The 18,036-nt window shown below is 37.9% G+C and overlaps 1 protein-coding gene across 1 annotated transcript in view; it reads left to right on the forward strand.

Annotated features, from left to right (window-relative positions):
- WDR11 (WD repeat domain 11) overlaps window positions 1-17,670 on the forward strand; it is a 36,154-nt gene extending 18,484 nt beyond the window's left edge. Inside the window, exons 13-29 of the mRNA XM_036385623.2 lie at window positions 900-975; window positions 2,436-2,544; window positions 2,847-2,971; window positions 3,388-3,535; window positions 3,853-3,959; window positions 4,423-4,537; window positions 5,727-5,898; window positions 8,365-8,473; window positions 9,222-9,284; window positions 10,276-10,341; window positions 11,066-11,234; window positions 11,471-11,566; window positions 11,922-12,087; window positions 12,958-13,055; window positions 13,997-14,142; window positions 14,957-15,036; window positions 15,563-17,670. Of these exons, the coding sequence (XP_036241516.1) occupies window positions 900-975; window positions 2,436-2,544; window positions 2,847-2,971; window positions 3,388-3,535; window positions 3,853-3,959; window positions 4,423-4,537; window positions 5,727-5,898; window positions 8,365-8,473; window positions 9,222-9,284; window positions 10,276-10,341; window positions 11,066-11,234; window positions 11,471-11,566; window positions 11,922-12,087; window positions 12,958-13,055; window positions 13,997-14,142; window positions 14,957-15,036; window positions 15,563-15,720 (2,003 nt within the window). The 3' untranslated portion in view covers window positions 15,721-17,670. The remainder of the gene's footprint in view (window positions 1-899; window positions 976-2,435; window positions 2,545-2,846; window positions 2,972-3,387; window positions 3,536-3,852; window positions 3,960-4,422; window positions 4,538-5,726; window positions 5,899-8,364; window positions 8,474-9,221; window positions 9,285-10,275; window positions 10,342-11,065; window positions 11,235-11,470; window positions 11,567-11,921; window positions 12,088-12,957; window positions 13,056-13,996; window positions 14,143-14,956; window positions 15,037-15,562) is intronic.
- The last annotated feature ends 366 nt before the right edge of the window (window positions 17,671-18,036 follow it).

Genomic DNA, 18,036 nt, shown 5'->3' on the forward strand with positions numbered 1-18,036 from the left:
GTATGTTTCTGAACAGAAATATGAAAGAAAATTGTTAAGATGCTGAAAATAGAGTAGAAAGAATTCCAGTAGCCTCTGACAGGAGAGCTCTAACTCATGTTCTTATAACTAGATTTATTCATGTAGCTGGCTTAGGTAATTTAGCTGTGAGCTACAAGAGGAGCTAAAGTTTATAGCTTGAATTTTCTTTAAAGCTAAGGAGAATGAAACTTGCATAGAAGATGTTGTTTGTAGATCATGATTTATTTTGATAAATCTATCTCTAACACCTATAATTCTGCAACACTTCCTACAAGTGGATGAAAATTTTCTTGGGGATGAAATTATAAATGTTTAAGATTTACTGTTTTAGCTGGAAAGGAAGAGAGAATGGTTCTGATAAGTGTAGAATGTAGCTCAGCATGAAATTCTATCACACTCAGTTCATGGCAGAGTTAATTTCTCTTATCAAACTTGAAATCTATTCATGAATTTCCTCCTTTGGGAATGGAGAGAATCTCTCATTGACTTTGAGTGGAAAATAATAACTGTTGGAACTCTCTCTCTATATTTATGTAATCCTGATGCATCCTTTTGAGTTGCTGTGCTCTGGAAGTGAGCCAGGAGTTAGATTTGACAGCAGAGTTTACAATATATTTAATGTAAAGATTTGACAGCAGAGTTTACAATATATTTAATGTAAACGTGGAGATTTTAATGATGAACTCTGAAATGCAGTAAAATGAAACGCAGTAAAACTCTGACAATGGCAAGAGTAATTTAGAGATGACAGGTGATTTGGAGATGTTGTGGTTTGGTTAGGAAGCTGGTCTGTTTACAACCAGAGCAGTTTCTATTTAAATGTCTCAATTTCTGTTTAGTTTGTTGACTGTTGCTGTTCTCCCCGTTCTGTGCTCCAGGCAGGAGCGTTGCATTCCGCGGGGAGCGAGGCAATGACGAGCCAGCCATCGAAATGATCAAGGTGTCTCATTTGAAGTAAGTGCCTCAGCCTTGGGAGGTTTACAAATTTCACTGTGCTGCATGAAAATCCTCAGAATATCATAGATATTCAGGAAAAAAAGCACTCCAGAGCGTATAGGAAAATATTCAACACATATTCAATCAAGAGGAAAATGCTTCAGAATATTACTTCTAAGTGAAAAAGCTGTGATTGTTTCTGTGGTTGACTTTGTCACTTCGAGATCCAATCACATTGCAAAAGCAGTAATTAATATTTTATTTCTTACAGATATTGTGTTTACTGAACAGGCTTTTTGATAACATTAAGGAGAATAAAAGTCTTTTTTCAACTTTGATTCTGTTATGAGTTAATTCACTTTTCTATAACTTAAGCCTTACTTAAAACTAGGAAGTTTGGCATTAAAGATTATTCGTATTTATTTAGCTTTTGTAAGTATTTCACACCTTTGCAATGATTGTCTGCTGGAAAACCAGGTGTGAGATATACTTGTTTGAAAAGTCAGCTGATAAATGACCAAATTTTCCTTTCAAGTCCTCATTATTTTGAGCTCAGGCCTGTGATAGGAGGTCCTGATCTTCATTGTATCAAAAATAATAATTATAGTACTCTGGAAAATTACTTCACTTTCTTGTATAAATGAAATTAAAATAGTGTTGATTTTAATAGGGCATGGTCTCTAAATCTTAAAAGTTTCTTCTTTATAGTGGAGGAAAAAAAATAATGTCTCTAGCTTGCACAGAAGTATTTTTGTGTGTAGGAGTTCCAGAGAATCTGGAAGAGTTCAACCATACGATGTTCTTAATAATGCATTAAAAATTAAGAGCAGCCTTGGGCTTAGATGAAGAGGCTGGAGAGTGTTGAATGAGACAAGAAAGGAGGTTCACTTGCAGAGAGATGAATGCAAGATGAGTGCCTGAGAGGACAAATTGCTGCATGCCCTCTGTATTTTCAAGTTAAATGTGAAAAGTGGTGGATGAAAGGTGTTTACACTCGCCTAGCTCCACAGATGAGCAGTCTGAAGACATGGCTGAAAAGTGTTTTAGTGTGGGATGATTTAATGCTCATTTATCCTGAGATTGGGAAGTGGCATGTATTATCTGCAGGAGGGAAAACCTCTGTCCAGCCTGCAGTCTTGTGTGTTTTTCTGGTATTTTGTGCCATCAACTCAGGCTGAACATGGTGAGATCAGAGGTGCTGCTGCTGCTCTCTCTGAATTATCCCCCTGGTCTCCTCCACAGTAATTGTGCAGAACCACCTGGCAGAAATTTATAATTCTGTTAGCTTTGAGGGGAATTCTTTTTCAGACATTCTTTTGCTCCTCAGTAACTCAAGGGAATCACAAGCTTCAGAGGGGAATTTGATTTGCTCTGCTAACTTGTAGTTTTTGAGGGTCTCCAGAGTGCTGCTGTGAGCAACACAAGTGAAGTAAAATGCTCAAATGACTCTTGCTGGAGTAAATTCTCATTTGTTTCAGGCAGTACCTAGCTGTGGTATTTAAAGACAAACCACTGGAGATCTGGGATGTCAGAACTTGCACTCTGCTCAGAGAAATGTCTAAAAACTCCCCTACAGCCACTGCTTTGGTAAGGAATAAATGCTATTATCTTTTAATAAATGTAACATTGAAATAGTATAAAATCTTTGAACAATTTTGCAGAAAATGTTACTGTAGCTGTAGCATATACAGAGAAGTGCTTTAACATTTCATCTGTCACCAAATGAAGGCAGGAAAAAAGGGGGTTCTGGTGAAGAAATCTGCTCTGTCCCTTGGGTGATGGAGGGAGGAACTGCAGAAAGCAATTTCCTTGGATATCATTCCAAAGCCCCAGTACATTCAGAGAATAAACCTTTGTCTTTTCCATTTTTCCTGGGCCATTTTCCACAGGAGTGGTCACCTTCCCATAACTTAAAGAGCCTGAGGAAGAAGCAGCTGGCAGCCAGGGAGGCCATGGCCCGGCAGACAGTGGCATCAGACACTGAAGTCAGCAGTGTGGAATCCTCTGTGATCAGGTATCCCCCCTCCTGGTGGAGTCCTGGCCTACAGCAATTGTTGGTTTCCCACCATGTGCCATTCTTCTAATGAAAAGAATATTTTGGAACTGATTCTTGAGTACATAGCAAGCAAAACAACTTGATGGCCCTCCCTTTAGTTTTTGCATGTGGGACTTTGCTGTACCCGTTACTCAGGTGTGTCTATGGCAGTCCATTGGTGACCTGGTTCTTCAAGTAAAACTCTTACTTGCCCTTGGACAAGTTACTTGCCTTTTCCACAAGAGTGGAAGTAAGAAATAGTTAACTGTTATATAAATTCTTTAAAAGAATATGTACTTTTTGTTTTGTGTTGTTTCTGTGCACTAGGTAGAATTTGTCTTGCAATTCTGATTTCAAGAAAGAAATAATTGTGTCTCATTATGTTCTTTTTAAAGTTTGTTGCAGGAAGCTGAAAGTAAATCAGAGCTGAGCCAGAACATCTCTGCCAGGGAGCACTTTGTGTTTACAGGTGCTGATGGGCAGGTTTATCATCTCACAGTAGAGGGAAACTCAGTAAAAGACAGTGCAAGAATTCCCCCAGATGTGAGTTCCAATTTTTCTGTATCATTGATGCTTGAATTTTTTGATTAGCTTTGACTGCTAGAAAAAATCAAGGATAAGCTTTGTAGCAGCAAGTCAGTAATGTAGTATTTTGAAATCTGAAATGAATTCCTACATAAAAACTGATAGCAGTTCTGTTTTCACAGTCTTATAAATAATTTTTCCTGTTTTAACTGAGTACAGTTTAGTCTATCATGTTGTATAATATTTTTTTTAATGAATACCAATGTTGAAATATTTATTCATATGTTTGAGTCTATTAATCACAAGATATTTTTCTGTTTCTTAAATATTTTCAGGGAAGTATGGGTAGCATTACTTGTATTGCCTGGAAAGGGGATATCCTGGTACTTGGAGATGTTGATGGAAACTTAAACTTCTGGGATTTGAAAGCTAGAGTATCCAGGTATGAATGCAAATTAAGTCTGTCAAACATGAGAGGATGAGTATTAGAATGTGGAATGTTTTCATCCTTCCTCATTTTTGTTCTTTACTGTAGGGAAAAATGCAAATATTTTGGAATAAAAATTCAGAAAATGTCTACTGTGTCACAGTTCCCTACATTTAATCTCTTGTGTTTTCAGAAGAATTAACATTCAATCAAGGTTTAAAACCAGCTAGATATCTTCTTTTACATTAAATCTGCAGTGGCTTCTGGTAAAACATTAAGTATTGTAGTATTTATTCTAAGCTTTTCATCATTTTAGTTTAATAAATTCATAATCTGGACATCCATTTGTGTGTGCATCTATAGAGAGGTTGTTCTGTTCAGTCTCTGCCATAGCAAGATCTGTAAAGTTCCTGGAAAGGATTCCATTTCCTACAATATTTGGTACAGAATGATGGATCCTAATCTTGTCTTTGCTTAGGGGGATTCCTACTCACCGGAGCTGGGTGAAAAAAATACGGTTTGCCCCAGGGAAAGGAAACCAAAAACTCCTTGCAATGTACAATGATGGGGTAGAAATTTGGGATTCCAAAGAGGTAAGTGGCTGTGGGTTTGATAGACTCTTCTCTTCAAAGCCCACACCTCAGCTCTGAAAATGAGGATGAGTGAGGGATTAAGTTTTACTGAGTCAGGATTTCTTGCTGGCACTTGTATGATAAACTCATATGGCTTCTTCAGAAGACTTTTACTCCCTATGAATTATCTTTGAGCTGCCATCAATGAGAAGTGTCTTCCACTCTTAAAGCTGACAGTGTCTGAGATCCTCTTTGTCATCCTTTTGTAATGGTTTTGAGGCAGACCTTGAAAATTTAAGAGGGACTCCCCAGTTTGAGACTTTAATCTGTGGACAGGAGATTGCTTTCACTGCAGGTTTTCTGTGTATGGTCAATAGATTTGTTAGGGAAAACCAGACACCTGTTTATTAACACTCTCTAGCTTCTCTTCTTACTCACAAACTCTCTAGTTATGTTCACAAACCTTCTGGGGTTTGCTTTTAGGTCTCTCAGGGGATTATAGTACCATGGAGAAGGAAATACAATTGTACTGTTTTAACTTAGGCCCTGGAATAAGTTCAGGGTATCAGGGTATGGAAGAGGAATTTTAACTTTTTTCCTGTTTCCTTTGTAATGAGGACCAGCTCCAAACTCAGACCCTTAATTAGTGCAATATGAAACTCCACTGATGATAAGAATGGACAGTAGATATGAACAACTACTGTGAATTACATAAGCAGAGTAGGATATTACCCAATGAGTCTCTCCTTGAAGCACATTTGAATAGTTTAGGTGCCACAAGATACTGTAGCTGTCCCTTCTTTTTTTTTAGGATGAAGGAGTTTCCTACATGAAAGCATTTAAAATTAAATTCACATTTTCAGTCAAAAGTCTTTCAGAATATCTGTAGTAATACTTTATAGTCTCAGTGCTATTATACATCTAATCCTGTTCTGTTAGAAAAGATAACAAAAAGGCAGCTGTACACTATGCTCAAAAGGATTTTTTCTCAGCCCTAAATTAGGAAATAGTATTGTTCCAGGGCAAGCATGTGACCTACTCTAAGGTTTCTAAATTCCCTACTCTCCAGAAAAGACCATTATTGAAATGATTTATAGCTAACTTCACCTTTCATGGTGAATTTTGTGCTGTGCCTCCTGGGTGTGTGACACAGCCTCACAATGGGTGATGGAGAGGCTGCTAAAAATAAAAAACAACTGAACTTTTGCAGGTACAAATGGTGAGCAGTTTAAGGAGCGGGAGAAATGTGAATTTCCGGGTCCTGGACGTGGACTGGTGCACGTCAGACAAAGTGGTGCTGGCATCAGATGATGGATGCATCCGAGTGCTGGACTTGTCCATGAAGCCCTCGTGTTTCAGGATGGATGAGCAGGATTTAATAGGTTTGGCATGTCTTCCTTGCTGCCCACTGCTGGGCACTTCTGCCCTCCTCTTTGGAAAGTGGAGCTCAGCCCTTCTGTTAGAGCAGGCACTTGTCACATGTGGAGATGTTGGTGCCTTTCTACTGCTTTTCATGGATACAGGTCATTTTTTTTATGCTTAGGTCATATGTGTGGAAACCCAGGGCATCAGGAATATTTCTCTGTCTGCTCTGGGGTGCCCTGACCCCCAGGGGAGCACTGACTTTGACCCTCATTCATGGAGAAAGTTTCCTAGACTTCAAGACTTTCCTAGTCTTGTAGGATTCAATTCCTAGAATCCACAAAAGTGTGCAATAGATGATAGAGAGTAGTGTAGGTGTATCACTTGGTGAGAAATTTACGTTTTGGGATTTTTAGTGTGTTGTGGATGGAAGCAAGATGGAGGGCACAGGGTGCCGTCCTAAGTTTCTTCTTCATGCTCCTTCTTCCTTCTTCTTCTTGGGTTTGGGTGGCATTTTGTAATTGGGCAGAAAAGTCCCCATTGTGGGCTCTGTGGGATCAGTGATTGGGTTAAAAGGGAAAACAATCCAGGTGTCAGCTCTTAATTGGTTGGTTTAGTCTTAAAAGACCTTGTACCAAGAGATTGTTGGCCATTTTGTGCCTTCTAATGAAAAGATGCCAAACTTACAGTAGTGAGACTGTTTTACTGATAAGAAATAATAAACACCTGAGTCCAAACACGAATTTCTGTCTCAAGTGCCTTCAATCCAAACCCAGAGAAACCAATAATATGCATGGGTTTTTTTAATACAAGTTTAATCTCCCAAATAGCACATACTTTTTAATATCTTAATTTAAATATAAATGAAGAAAATAAGAGCTTTTTGTACTGATATCTAGCAAATTGACTCAAAAAGCATTGACACATCAATTAGGTATCAGTACCTGCATCACTGATACTCATTACATGATTTAGAAACATTTGTTGATGGGTAAAAATGTATTTTCTGATTTTTTTTCAGGTGTCTGTAGATTGATTCATTGCTCTTCAAACTGACATTTAAAATAGCAATATTAACGCTGTTGGCCTTTTTAGCCATATGTCTAAGAAGGGACTTGAAACATTTAACTAGTTGACTAAACTACATTTTTTTGTATTTATTATTACTGGTTTTCCTAATAACTCTTCTTGTTGTTGCCTTTTGAGTCGATCCTACCTTTACTCTTAAATTTCCTTAAAAGCAGTAGATTCTAAGACATATGTAATAAACTGTGATGTGGGGAGCTGTGGTGTGGGTTTGTTTGAGGAAACATGTAATTTATCACAGCCATTTTTGCTACCAAAGGAGTTTTCTGCGATATTAAGTTCTAAAGATGAATGTTGTAAAGCCAAGCAAGCTGAAAGGAGGCTGTGCCAGCTGTAAGGCTGCCTGTGATTGAGCTGTCCTGCTGTGGTAATGTTTTAATTACCAGATCACATTTACAAGAGTCCTACATCCCTGAGTGCACACCAAGTACAGGGAGTTGTGAATGTTAATGATAGAGCTGCTTTTTGTACTTGTTTTACTCCTCAGTCACTGAGTAGCATTTGCTGCCTGTCACCCACACCTTGTACTGGATACAGACTCACTGATGTATCATTTGTATCTTACTAAACTTCCCACCATCCTTTCCAGATGATGGGGTTTAATATCCTTGTATTGTACAGGAATTAGGGGGACAAAGCAAAACTAAACATGCCTTATGATATTTATAGGGTCTAGCTTTACTTTGCACCATGTAGCAATAATCATTGTACACAGCTCTGCCACAGCCAGTAAAATGCATTCCAGGAGTCTATGGCTAAAGTCACTATGGAATATCCTGAAATTCTCATTTGACCATGGCTGATAACCCTGTACCCTCTATGAAATGTTTTTGTTGAGTGTATTGAAAACTTTTGTGTCTAGCCGTCTGTGCTGGGTATGTGAAAAGACTTCTATGTATGATTTTCCTGGTGCTTGCAAACAACCTGGGACATTTTCTGGTGCACATTTTCTGTGATACATTTTCTGGAAGTACATTTTTGGATATATACATTCTGTGGTGCATTTTCTGGTGCCCGTTTTCTGTGGTACATTTTCTAGTGCCCATTTTCTGGTGCCCATTTTCTGTGATACATTTTCTTGTGCCCATTTTCTGGTACACATTTTCTGTGATACATTTTCTAGTGCCCATTTTCTGGTGGTACATTTTCTGTGATACATTTTCTAGTGCCCATTTTCTGGTGCCCATTTTCTGTGATACATTTTCTGGTGCCCATTTTCTGGTGGGATATTTTCTGTGGTGCATTTTCTGTGGTATATTTTCTGGTGCCCGTTTTCTGGTGGGATATTTTCTGTGATACATTTTCTGTGGTATATTTTCTGAAGGCACATTTTCTGATCAATGAACACAGCATTATTGTACATGACTCTCTGGACAATGAATCCTTTCTTTTTGTTTCAGAACCTGTCTGGTGTCCCTACCTGCTTGTTCCAAGGGCTTCATTAGCTTTAAAAGCATTCCTGCTGCATCAACCCTGGGATGAGAAATATTCTCTAGATATTATGGACATGTAAGAAAAAATATACATCTATATAAAACATATTATTATTTTTTAAAGCCTGTATCTTTTATTAGTCTTTCTGTGCAAATAACTGTTGGATGTATAAGTTTCCTCACTCTTGGGACTGTCAAAATTATAATTAGTTCACTATTTATTACTGAAAGTAATATAAGTAAGGCTCTAAGGTCAGGTATTTCTTCTGGCTTTCAGTAGCACTTGGCTGTTAAAAACTGCAGTCTGCTTTCAGTCCTGGCAATATTTTTATGGCATTATATTACTTCTGAGAAAAACTGTGTTCTCTTTGTTCTAGAAGTTAATGCAGCCATCAGAGTTGTTCCTAAAGTGTCAAGGAAAGTGATATTCTGATATCCTGATAGAGCTGTCTGTACTCTTGGAGAGCCACATTCCCATCACCAGAGGAGCACATTTCTGTGTCCTGGGCTGTGCTCGTGGTCACTTAGTAATGCTCTAGGCATTGCCATTTTTATTAATTTTATGGTTAATGAAAAAAAAGAAAAATGGGAAAAGAAAGATTGGAATTTACTCTGAGGCTCAGTGGAAGCAAACCAAATCTTTCACTGCTATTTTGGAACTGGGAACTGGATAAAGAATCCTGTATCAATGGCTTACCCAAAGAATTTGAAAAATTGTTAACATGTAATTGTTAACCTGTGTTTTTCTCCTACAAGTAGTGCTCTTTTCAGATAATTCTGTCATTTTTGTAACACAGAAAACCTCTATTTTTCTTTTATTCCAGTGATTATCCAGAGAATGAAAATATTAAAAACCTTCTTCAAGAGCAGTTGAATTCATTGTCCAAGTAAGAATTCTTCTGTTATTACTTGTGTAAGCTATGGAATTCTCAGAAGGCAAAATATCTGAAGTTTGTGGCAACTCACAGTTAATGAAGAAAGAATTCTTTTCTCTAAGGATGTGCCTGAGTAATGACAGTTTTTATTTAAAAAAAAAGGATTTTTAATGTAAATTTTATTTAATTCTAAACTTGGTGCTTTAAAGGTACTGATAGGGTCAGTACATGATTTGCAACTGACCTGTGAACATTTGGAGTGTTTTAGGCAGCACTTCTCAGGGGTTTAGGGGTTCTTTATGCTGATCCAGACTGCATTGGACACTGCTACTTAAATACTCCAAGGCTTATTTGTGAGGAAAAAAAGATTATTCCAAAAATCCTTTGCTGAAGATATAATTCCAGAGTAATGTTGTTGCACTTTGCTCTTTTTACAGAGAAAACAGATTTTGACATTCAATTTAAATCTTGAAAATTATAGTTCAAGCTAGTAAATAGACAACTTTGTCCCTTTTCCTTTTGTCCTTCCATTTAGTAGGATGGCAAAGGTAACAGCCTATTTTTATCCAGTCTGAAACACCTGTGGAAAGCCTAAATTGATGCATGTGCATCCCTTCTGCTGTGACACCACATAGCTGCAAGATTATTTGTAGCTGAATTAATATTGTAATTAGTAGAATTCCTGCAGACTAATTGGCAGCTTTGCATACACCCTGGTGGTGATTCCTCATATTGCAAGGATAAAGAGTTCCAAATTATTTCATATATAATTTGAAATATAACTGATCTCCCTGCATTCGCCCCTGGAGATCAGTTATATTTCAAATTATATATAATTCCTGTTGTAATTGTTTTCATAGATGCATCTTTTCATTTCAGAAAAGAAATTCTGTATTTTGGGGGTTGATCTTTTCAGTTTGTAAGTGATGGATCCTGTTTGTGTTCAAAAGCAACCAAACAATCCTGCCCAGCACTTTACAGTTTAACAATTTCTCTTTTGCAGTGACATAAAGAAACTTCTGCTTGATCCAGATTTTACTCTCCTGCAGAGATGTCTCCTGGTTGCCAGGTAAAAGAGATTCAGATGAATACAGGAAATGTTTCCTAGGAAAATCTTGATGTTATTAATGCACAGGAATGAGCTGAAGTTTAGGAACTCCCCCAGTTGTCCTTTAACTTAGCACAGTCCCTAAATTACTTTGTTACCCATTTAGTGGAGTGGCCTTAGAACCAAAATGGAAATTTTACCTCACTGGAACAGTTTTATTTGCTTGCTGGATACAAGGAACTTCCCTCAGTCATGGTGGCACTTTTATAACTGCAGCTCTGGCAGCCACATTACATTAAGTTGATCTTGCCCCAAAATGTCATTTAGAATTCACAATAGCTCTGTACAAACAGGGCAGGGCCTGGGGTTTATTTCAAGTGTCCTTGTTCTGTGTGGTTCTTCTGCCTAAACTGAGCTCATTTTAGTCTGTCTGTATTCAGAGATGTTTTCAAACTTAGTAACTTGTGGTTGAAAGAGGATATCAGTGACTAAGTGCAAAATAATAATAAATATCAATTTCCACGTATTTCTGTGCTGAACATTCCTGGGGTTTAATTGCTGTTGTAACTTACCTTGCTGAATGTCATTCCATAATCCTCTCTCTCAGTTTGTCCCACTGATAAAGCAAAGTTCTTGTGTTGTCCACAGGAATGCCCAGTCCTTGAGAAAATGAAATATATCCTATTTTTATGTGGTGTGTGAAAAAATACAAGCCTGTTTCACATCCTGCTTTGTATCTTCTCAGACTGTATGGGGATGAATCTGAACTGCACTTCTGGACTATTGCTGCCCACTATTTGCACAGCTTATGCCAGGAAAAGCCTGCAAAGCCAGACACAGCTGTCCTTCAGGAGCAGCTGGGAAATCCTCTGGATATATGCTATGATGTGCTGTGTGAAAATTCTTACTTCCAGGTATGTCAAAGAGTTCAAAACCAAATTTAAAGGAATGTCATCAGTACAATGAACACTCAGTTCCCTGTGCATATTTCACTTTTATTAGTAACATACCAGTCTGTGTTCAAACATTCCTCACACTTAAAAATAGAGGCTGGTCAAAAAACTGGCAAGATATGTAAATGTCTTGTGAAAGCCTGGTTTTATTTCTTATGGTAGGCTTACATTTAAAATATTTTTCCTTCTTTGTCCAGAAATTCCAGCTGGAAAGGGTAAATCTCCAGGAAGTGAAGAGATCAACATATGATCATACCAGGAAATGTGCTGATCAACTTCTTCTCTTGGGCCAGGTTTGTGGGTAATATTTGAATTTTTTATTCTTCTTCCCTGTCTGTTTTGTGTACTTAGCCTATTCAAAGAAAGCTTTTTCTAGCTTTATTTGTTATTTCCTACTTGTGTGAGCCCAGTGCAGAGTTTTTGCATTCTTATGTTAAATTCATGATGAGTTTTCAATGCTGTCCTTATTGCAAGTGACCTATTGAAGTAGAATCTTAGTCATTACTAGACAAGGAGATATTTTTGTAGCCTGTTTTAGAATAACTTCCATTGTTTATTTGTTACATGTCTTAAAAAGGGTAAAAATAGAAAGGCTTTTAAACAAAATTAATATATTGTGGTCAAAGTTGTATTTTTTTCTCTTGCCAGACTGACAGAGCAGTGCAACTGCTGCTGGAAACCAGTTCAGAGAATGCACATTATTACTGTGATTCACTCAAAGCTTGCCTGGTCACAACTGTCACCTCATCAGGGCCATCTCAAAGCACCATTAAACTGGTAGCAACCAACATGATAGCCAATGGAAAGCTTGCAGGTAAAATATCTCTTTCTCTTTGCTTGTAAACTGATAATTCTCATCATTTTTAAGGATGCCAGTAAAATAGGAGTGAATCCAGCTGTGATGGATCTTACATGTTGGGTGTGCTGCAGTAGACACTGCATGGAGTAGTTAACACAAAAATGATCAGTGACTGAGTTATAAAATCCAGCTTGTCTTGATTTATTTTCACTGGAAAATTCACTTCTGGAGTAAATCTTTTAGCAGTTGTTTGCACAAGAAGAAGCTGATCACATAACATGTATTTTCCACTTTTCTAATTAAAGGATTAACTAAAGTTTGGTGTCCCTGTTACAAAATGTGAAATACAGATTTAGTCTCCTTTTCAGTTCAGAACTTTATTCATAATACCTGTTTTTTTTACAAGTACAGGTTAATTTTGCTTAATGCAAGAGCTGAAACATAACTGAAATATTTCAGTTACAACCATATAACTGAAATAAACATGCTGAGAGAGTTAAAAGTCTGTGCTTGCCTGGAAAAAAACTACTTTCCACTCTGTAGACTGTTAATAATTGCACTGTGGACAACATTAAATTAAAATAAAGAACTACCCATGAAATCTATTTATTTAATTTAATATTTAATTTAATCTATTAAACAAAGATCATTATGTCTTTATGATGAGAAGTCCTGTGAACCCCTAAATTTGTGTTCAAAACAAAGATAAATGAGAGCTTTGTGTGGCCTCTGTAGCCCAGAACGAAGATGCAATAACTGGCACCCAGGTTACATGGAGAGCATTCTCAACATCTTCATGTGCTGAGGATATGGGGATCCTTTTGCACACTTAGCAGCTCTTTTTCCCTGGATTATTTCCTGAGTGGGTGCATGTTTGTGTTCCAGAGGGGGTGCAGCTGCTGTGTCTGATTGACAAGGCTGCCGACGCCTGTCGCTACCTGCAGACCTACGGCGAGTGGAACCGAGCGGCGTGGCTGGCCAAGGTGAGCAATTCCCCACTTCCCAGGCTGAGAGCACCGACCACCTGCTCAGCATCTGTGCTTAGGAAGGCTGAGCAGGGTGCTGAAGTTCCCTGAATCACTGAAACATCAATTAGAAATACCATTCAGCTATGAGAGGCCAGGCTGTTCAATCAGCGCTAGCAGATTATTCAGCCTTCTGACCTCACAGGTTTGCTCTCCTTGTCCACATTACAGGAGTGGGACCTAAAAAGGCTTAGAATACTCAATTTCTTAATTTTTCAGCAGTTTGGGAAGGTCCATATAGCTTCAGCAGTATAAAGCTGGTAATAAACTACCAAACCCCACTCCTGGATGTGGATAATGAACTGAGAAGTGACTTTGTGCTGAGCTCTGTGTAGCTGTGTGAGCTGATTTCAAAATTACCACCACCCACATAAATTGACATCACCTTCTGTTACAGCAAATTACAGCAAAACTACCCAGACACAGCATTAATTCTCCACATTATAAATGGGCAGGAATTAGTAAGTATTTTTCAGCATCTCTTAGGTAAAGTTTCTGTTTTGTTTCCTGGAGAAAGAATGGAAAAGTTAGTACTTAGGTTTTTTAAGTGAGGGAATGCTGCTTTTCAGAAAAATTAAGAATTTTTTTTTAAGTCTTTGGTAAAGAATGAGGAGTAACTTCTTGATTTAGAAAAGCTTTAGAAGATTTAGATTTGGAAAAGCTTGAGGTAAAAATGATGTTAATCACATCTAAAAATGGAGTGACCCAAGTGGTATTTTTATACCGAGATATCTCTGATTTTCCTTAATGCCCTATTAACTCAAGCAAAATGCTTTTTATTAAAAACTGATGGTTTCAGATGCTTTTGCTTCTGCCCAGGGCGTTGCCCTGAGGGGAATGCAGCAGCAGCAGGGTGTGTGTGGCACTGGGGGCTCCCTCAGGCTCTGCTGTGTCCCCAGGTGCGGCTGAGCTCGGAGGAGTGCGCGGACGTGCTGCGCCGTTGGGTCGATCACCTCTGCTCCCCACAGGTCAACCAGAAATCCAAGGCCATTCTGGTCCTCTTGTCTCTTGGCTGCTTCACAAAAGTTGCAGAGATGTTACACAGGTAAAGGTGAAACCTTTGTTTGCTCTTGTGTTTGCTCCTGTGTTTGCTCTTGTCCACACCTATTTCTGGTATCTGTTTCTATTTTCACGTGTGTCGGACTAAGTCCTTTTCTGACCCAGAGATGGGGCAGCTGAGAGGCATTTTACAAACTTTTATTCCATTTTCACTCTCATGTGAGGGTGAGACAATACAGATAATATATATATAATATAACTATTATATCATAGTTATAATTCAGGCTATCACAGTCAGAAGCCAACTATTTCCTAATTACAATACATTATAAGCGTTTCTTGTTATATTTCTCTAAAGCATCTAATCTTATTTACAAACCCATCCTTTAAAACTTGTTTCTAGTTCCATTTCTCTCTCAACAATGTCTATCCAATTCCATAGCATTTCTAAGTCAGTATTTCTTATCTCAAAGTTTACATACAAATGCATACTAGGAGAACTTTCTGTCAAACTTTGAGAATTCTTTACAAATCCATTTCCCACAAGCATGTTTTTCTTTAATTAGTTTTAACCTGTGGGCTCTGACTGACATTTCATTTTACTACAGGCTTTCAGATTGCCAGCTCCCATGGAGCCAGCAGTAATGATTTATAGTACCTATGATTTTTTCTGAGTAACTTCAGCCCTGATCTTTCAGGAAAATTTATAGCAAGTGTCAGTTCATGAGTGCAAGGAGGAAGGGGAGATATAAAAGAGTTTTAGAAAGCCTCTCTGCAAGTGTTTTGGTGTGATGTCCTGGAATACTGTTCTGGTTTGTATCCTAACAAATTATTCTCTTTTTTTGTTTTCCATGTAACAGTATGAGGTACTTTGATAGAGCAGCTTTATTTGTAGAAGCTTGTCTGAAGTACGGGGCATTTGAAGTTAATGATGACACAAATATCCTTTTTCTGAAATCCTGTCTGTGCTCACTCAGTCTTCACATCTGACCTGCTGTTCTGGGAAGCTGAGCAGTTGCCCAGATTTTTGTATTATGTACTATAAATAATAATGCTTATGTAAATAATACCTATGGAGTCATCAGCCTGTAAATAAAAAATGCCACTAATAGGTCATGTAGATAACTTCAGGTCTGATTAATGAAAAAATCTTTGTGACATAAAGATTTCTGTTGCAATTTATGCCACTGTATCATGGTAGGTACTTAAGCATCTCTGAAATCTGTCTGGTTTAGTTTAGTACTCTGCATGTTACTTTTTAAATACTAATATGAGTTCAAAAGGAGGAATTAAAGCAACTTTTTTTTCCTTACTTGTGCTGAAAAAATAATGGATTAGCACAATTGGTAGCAATGTTCAGCATTTTCACCTCGGGAGAGGAAAGGAGTAAGAAGGGGGGAAAAAGGGATTCTGAGGTTTTTTTTTGTTTTGCTATTAATTTGTATTTTCCTTAATGCCTCATTTACATAAATTGATCCATGCTGTGTATGCAGATTATGCCAGAAGCTTGAAGCTCCTGGGCTTTAAGGAGGGAGCTGCTCTCTTTGCCTCAAAAGCAGGGGAAAGTGGGAAGGAGCTTCTGAGTGAACTCAAGCAGCCAAAGGAGGAGGTGACACAGGAGTGAGAGTTCTGTGCTTGTGAGGTTGTCTGGCAGACTGGGATTCCACTGGGTGAAAATTCACTTTTCTCTTGAATCACTGTCATACCTGATCTGTGGGATTTGAGCAAACACTGTTAAATGCCTTGGAAGTCAGGATTAAGAACTGTGGTGTTGCTTTTTTGTTAAATTTGTCTGCACTTTCACAAGAGGGGAAGGAAGCTTATGATAAAGTTATACAATAATATTTCCACTTTTTCAGTTGTAGCAGGAATCAAATTTAAAGATGTGCTGAAAGGCTTCCATACCTGTGTCAAAGTCTGGTCCATTTACTTCTAAAAATCAAATCTCAATAAAACTTCAATACTGTTGTATTTGTATGTAAAAATGACTTAGTCTGTACTGTAAAAATATAAATATATTTAAAAATAAATAGAGATCACAAAGCACACAGTTCTTTCCTGGAACATCATGGCTTTTCCACTCCAATTTCTTGTTTAAATATACTGTTATTTTAAATCAGTTCACTATTGACATTTCCATAACTGGCTGGGATGGAATCTTTAACAGGTTCACTTACAAATGTTGCTCTCCTGACATTCCATAAAACATCGCTTTTTCCAGTTAAGGGAGTGTTATATTCCATTTTATTTCCAAGTGTGCCCTCCCTGCACACCCTGGGGACTGAATTCTGTCTGTCAAAGGGTGGGAGAAGGTTTTACCTGCAGAGCAGGGTCAGGACACTGCTGGTGCTGTCCCCAGTCACTGCTGAGTTATTGAATGTCTGATTGACAAAAGGTGAAAAAAGCTTTGTGCAAAGGCCAAACAATGGCTTTTTCATGAGATACTTCTCCTGCTAACACACCTGATGGTCCACACACACAAGGATGCCACCAAAAACCTCTATTCTGATTTTTTGCCAGTATTTCAGTACTTGTTTGTGTTACTGTTTCTAATGTCAGATTTCTCTTTTCTGTGTATTGCTGATGAGGAATTTTACAGCTGAGGGGTGGCTGCTGATGGTACACTGCCCTTGCAAACTGAAGGCTGTGGCATTTAGGCTAAAAGCCTAAATTCTTCTTTTTCCCAGCTTGTTGGAGCTACTGAAGTTGAGTTTGTTGTCATGAAAAGAATCCTATAAAATGTCTCTCATTTGAATGTAATTTTTGTGTTGTCTACTTGCAGTAACAGTGCATTGGATTCTCCTTTTGTTCAAGGATTTGTGGATATGTGTTCAGAACTCCCATCAGCTTTGGGACATCTCCAGCTCCAGAAAACTTTTGGTTCAAGTCTTAAATAACATTTCTGATAAAATGATAAAAAGACTGTTCCAAGTCTGAATGCAAACTGAAAAAGGGAGTTCCATCATTCTCAGCAGAAATGTAGGAGTTAAACTGCAATGTGTTGTATTTGTTCTTGCCACATCTTACATAAATTACCTTAAAATACCTTTTGTTCAGTGTATTGTGAACTGTGCTTATGTTGTTGCTTTAGCTTGGGAAAATGAGTACACAAGGAAATTTGCCTTAAGTATTACGTGAGCAACAGAATTAATTAAAATTAACTGTAATTAGCAGTGGCCTGAATTCTGGCTCACACTGACTGCTACAGCTCTGCTCCATCTCCTGCTTTTGTAGCAGCCCTGATGGACAAGACTCCCAGAGAGTTGTGAGCACACCCAAAGTTGTTCTTTGAGAGCCCTTGAAGCTGTTTGTCAGTGGGTCTCTGAGATAAATCTACTTCAGTAAACACTTGGATTTATAACTCTTGATGGTTAAAAAATAAAACAACAACATATTGCAAAGGCCTTTTCATACTGAATGTTTCTATAAACTTTTAAGTGTACAGGTTGCAGGACACTTTGTGGCATTCCCAACTGGAACCTTCATGAGGAAAATAGAGTGTAATAGTGATTGAAAAGTTTATTTAGATAATATTGCAGTCTCATTACAATAATAAAAATATTTTTAAAATCTCTGTGTGTCCTTGATTTAATACAAGCCCATCACTGGAATTGAATGCTGCTTGTGCAACTGTTGTCATTTTGCCTTCTGGACAGGAACAATGCTCAGGGCTGCTTTAATGGAGGAAGTGATTATCCTTTGTACATCTGAGTCACATTTTCCATATTAGTTCTAATGAAACATTGGGTTTGAGCAGTATTCATTCCCAGGCTTTAGCAGCAAACATCAAATTTGTATGGGTTAAATTAGGGCAGGACACGGTCTGCACATCCTGAGTTTTGCAAAGCACAGAAATAAGTGATGAAAGAAACCTCCTCCCTTTCTGTTCTCACAGGCTAGAAAGTGAACTGAATGAATTTTTAAAATAAATATGTTTTTA

The sequence above is a fragment of the Molothrus ater genome, chromosome 8, assembly GCF_012460135.2.
Source record: "Molothrus ater isolate BHLD 08-10-18 breed brown headed cowbird chromosome 8, BPBGC_Mater_1.1, whole genome shotgun sequence".
Lineage (NCBI taxonomy): Eukaryota > Metazoa > Chordata > Aves > Passeriformes > Icteridae > Molothrus > Molothrus ater.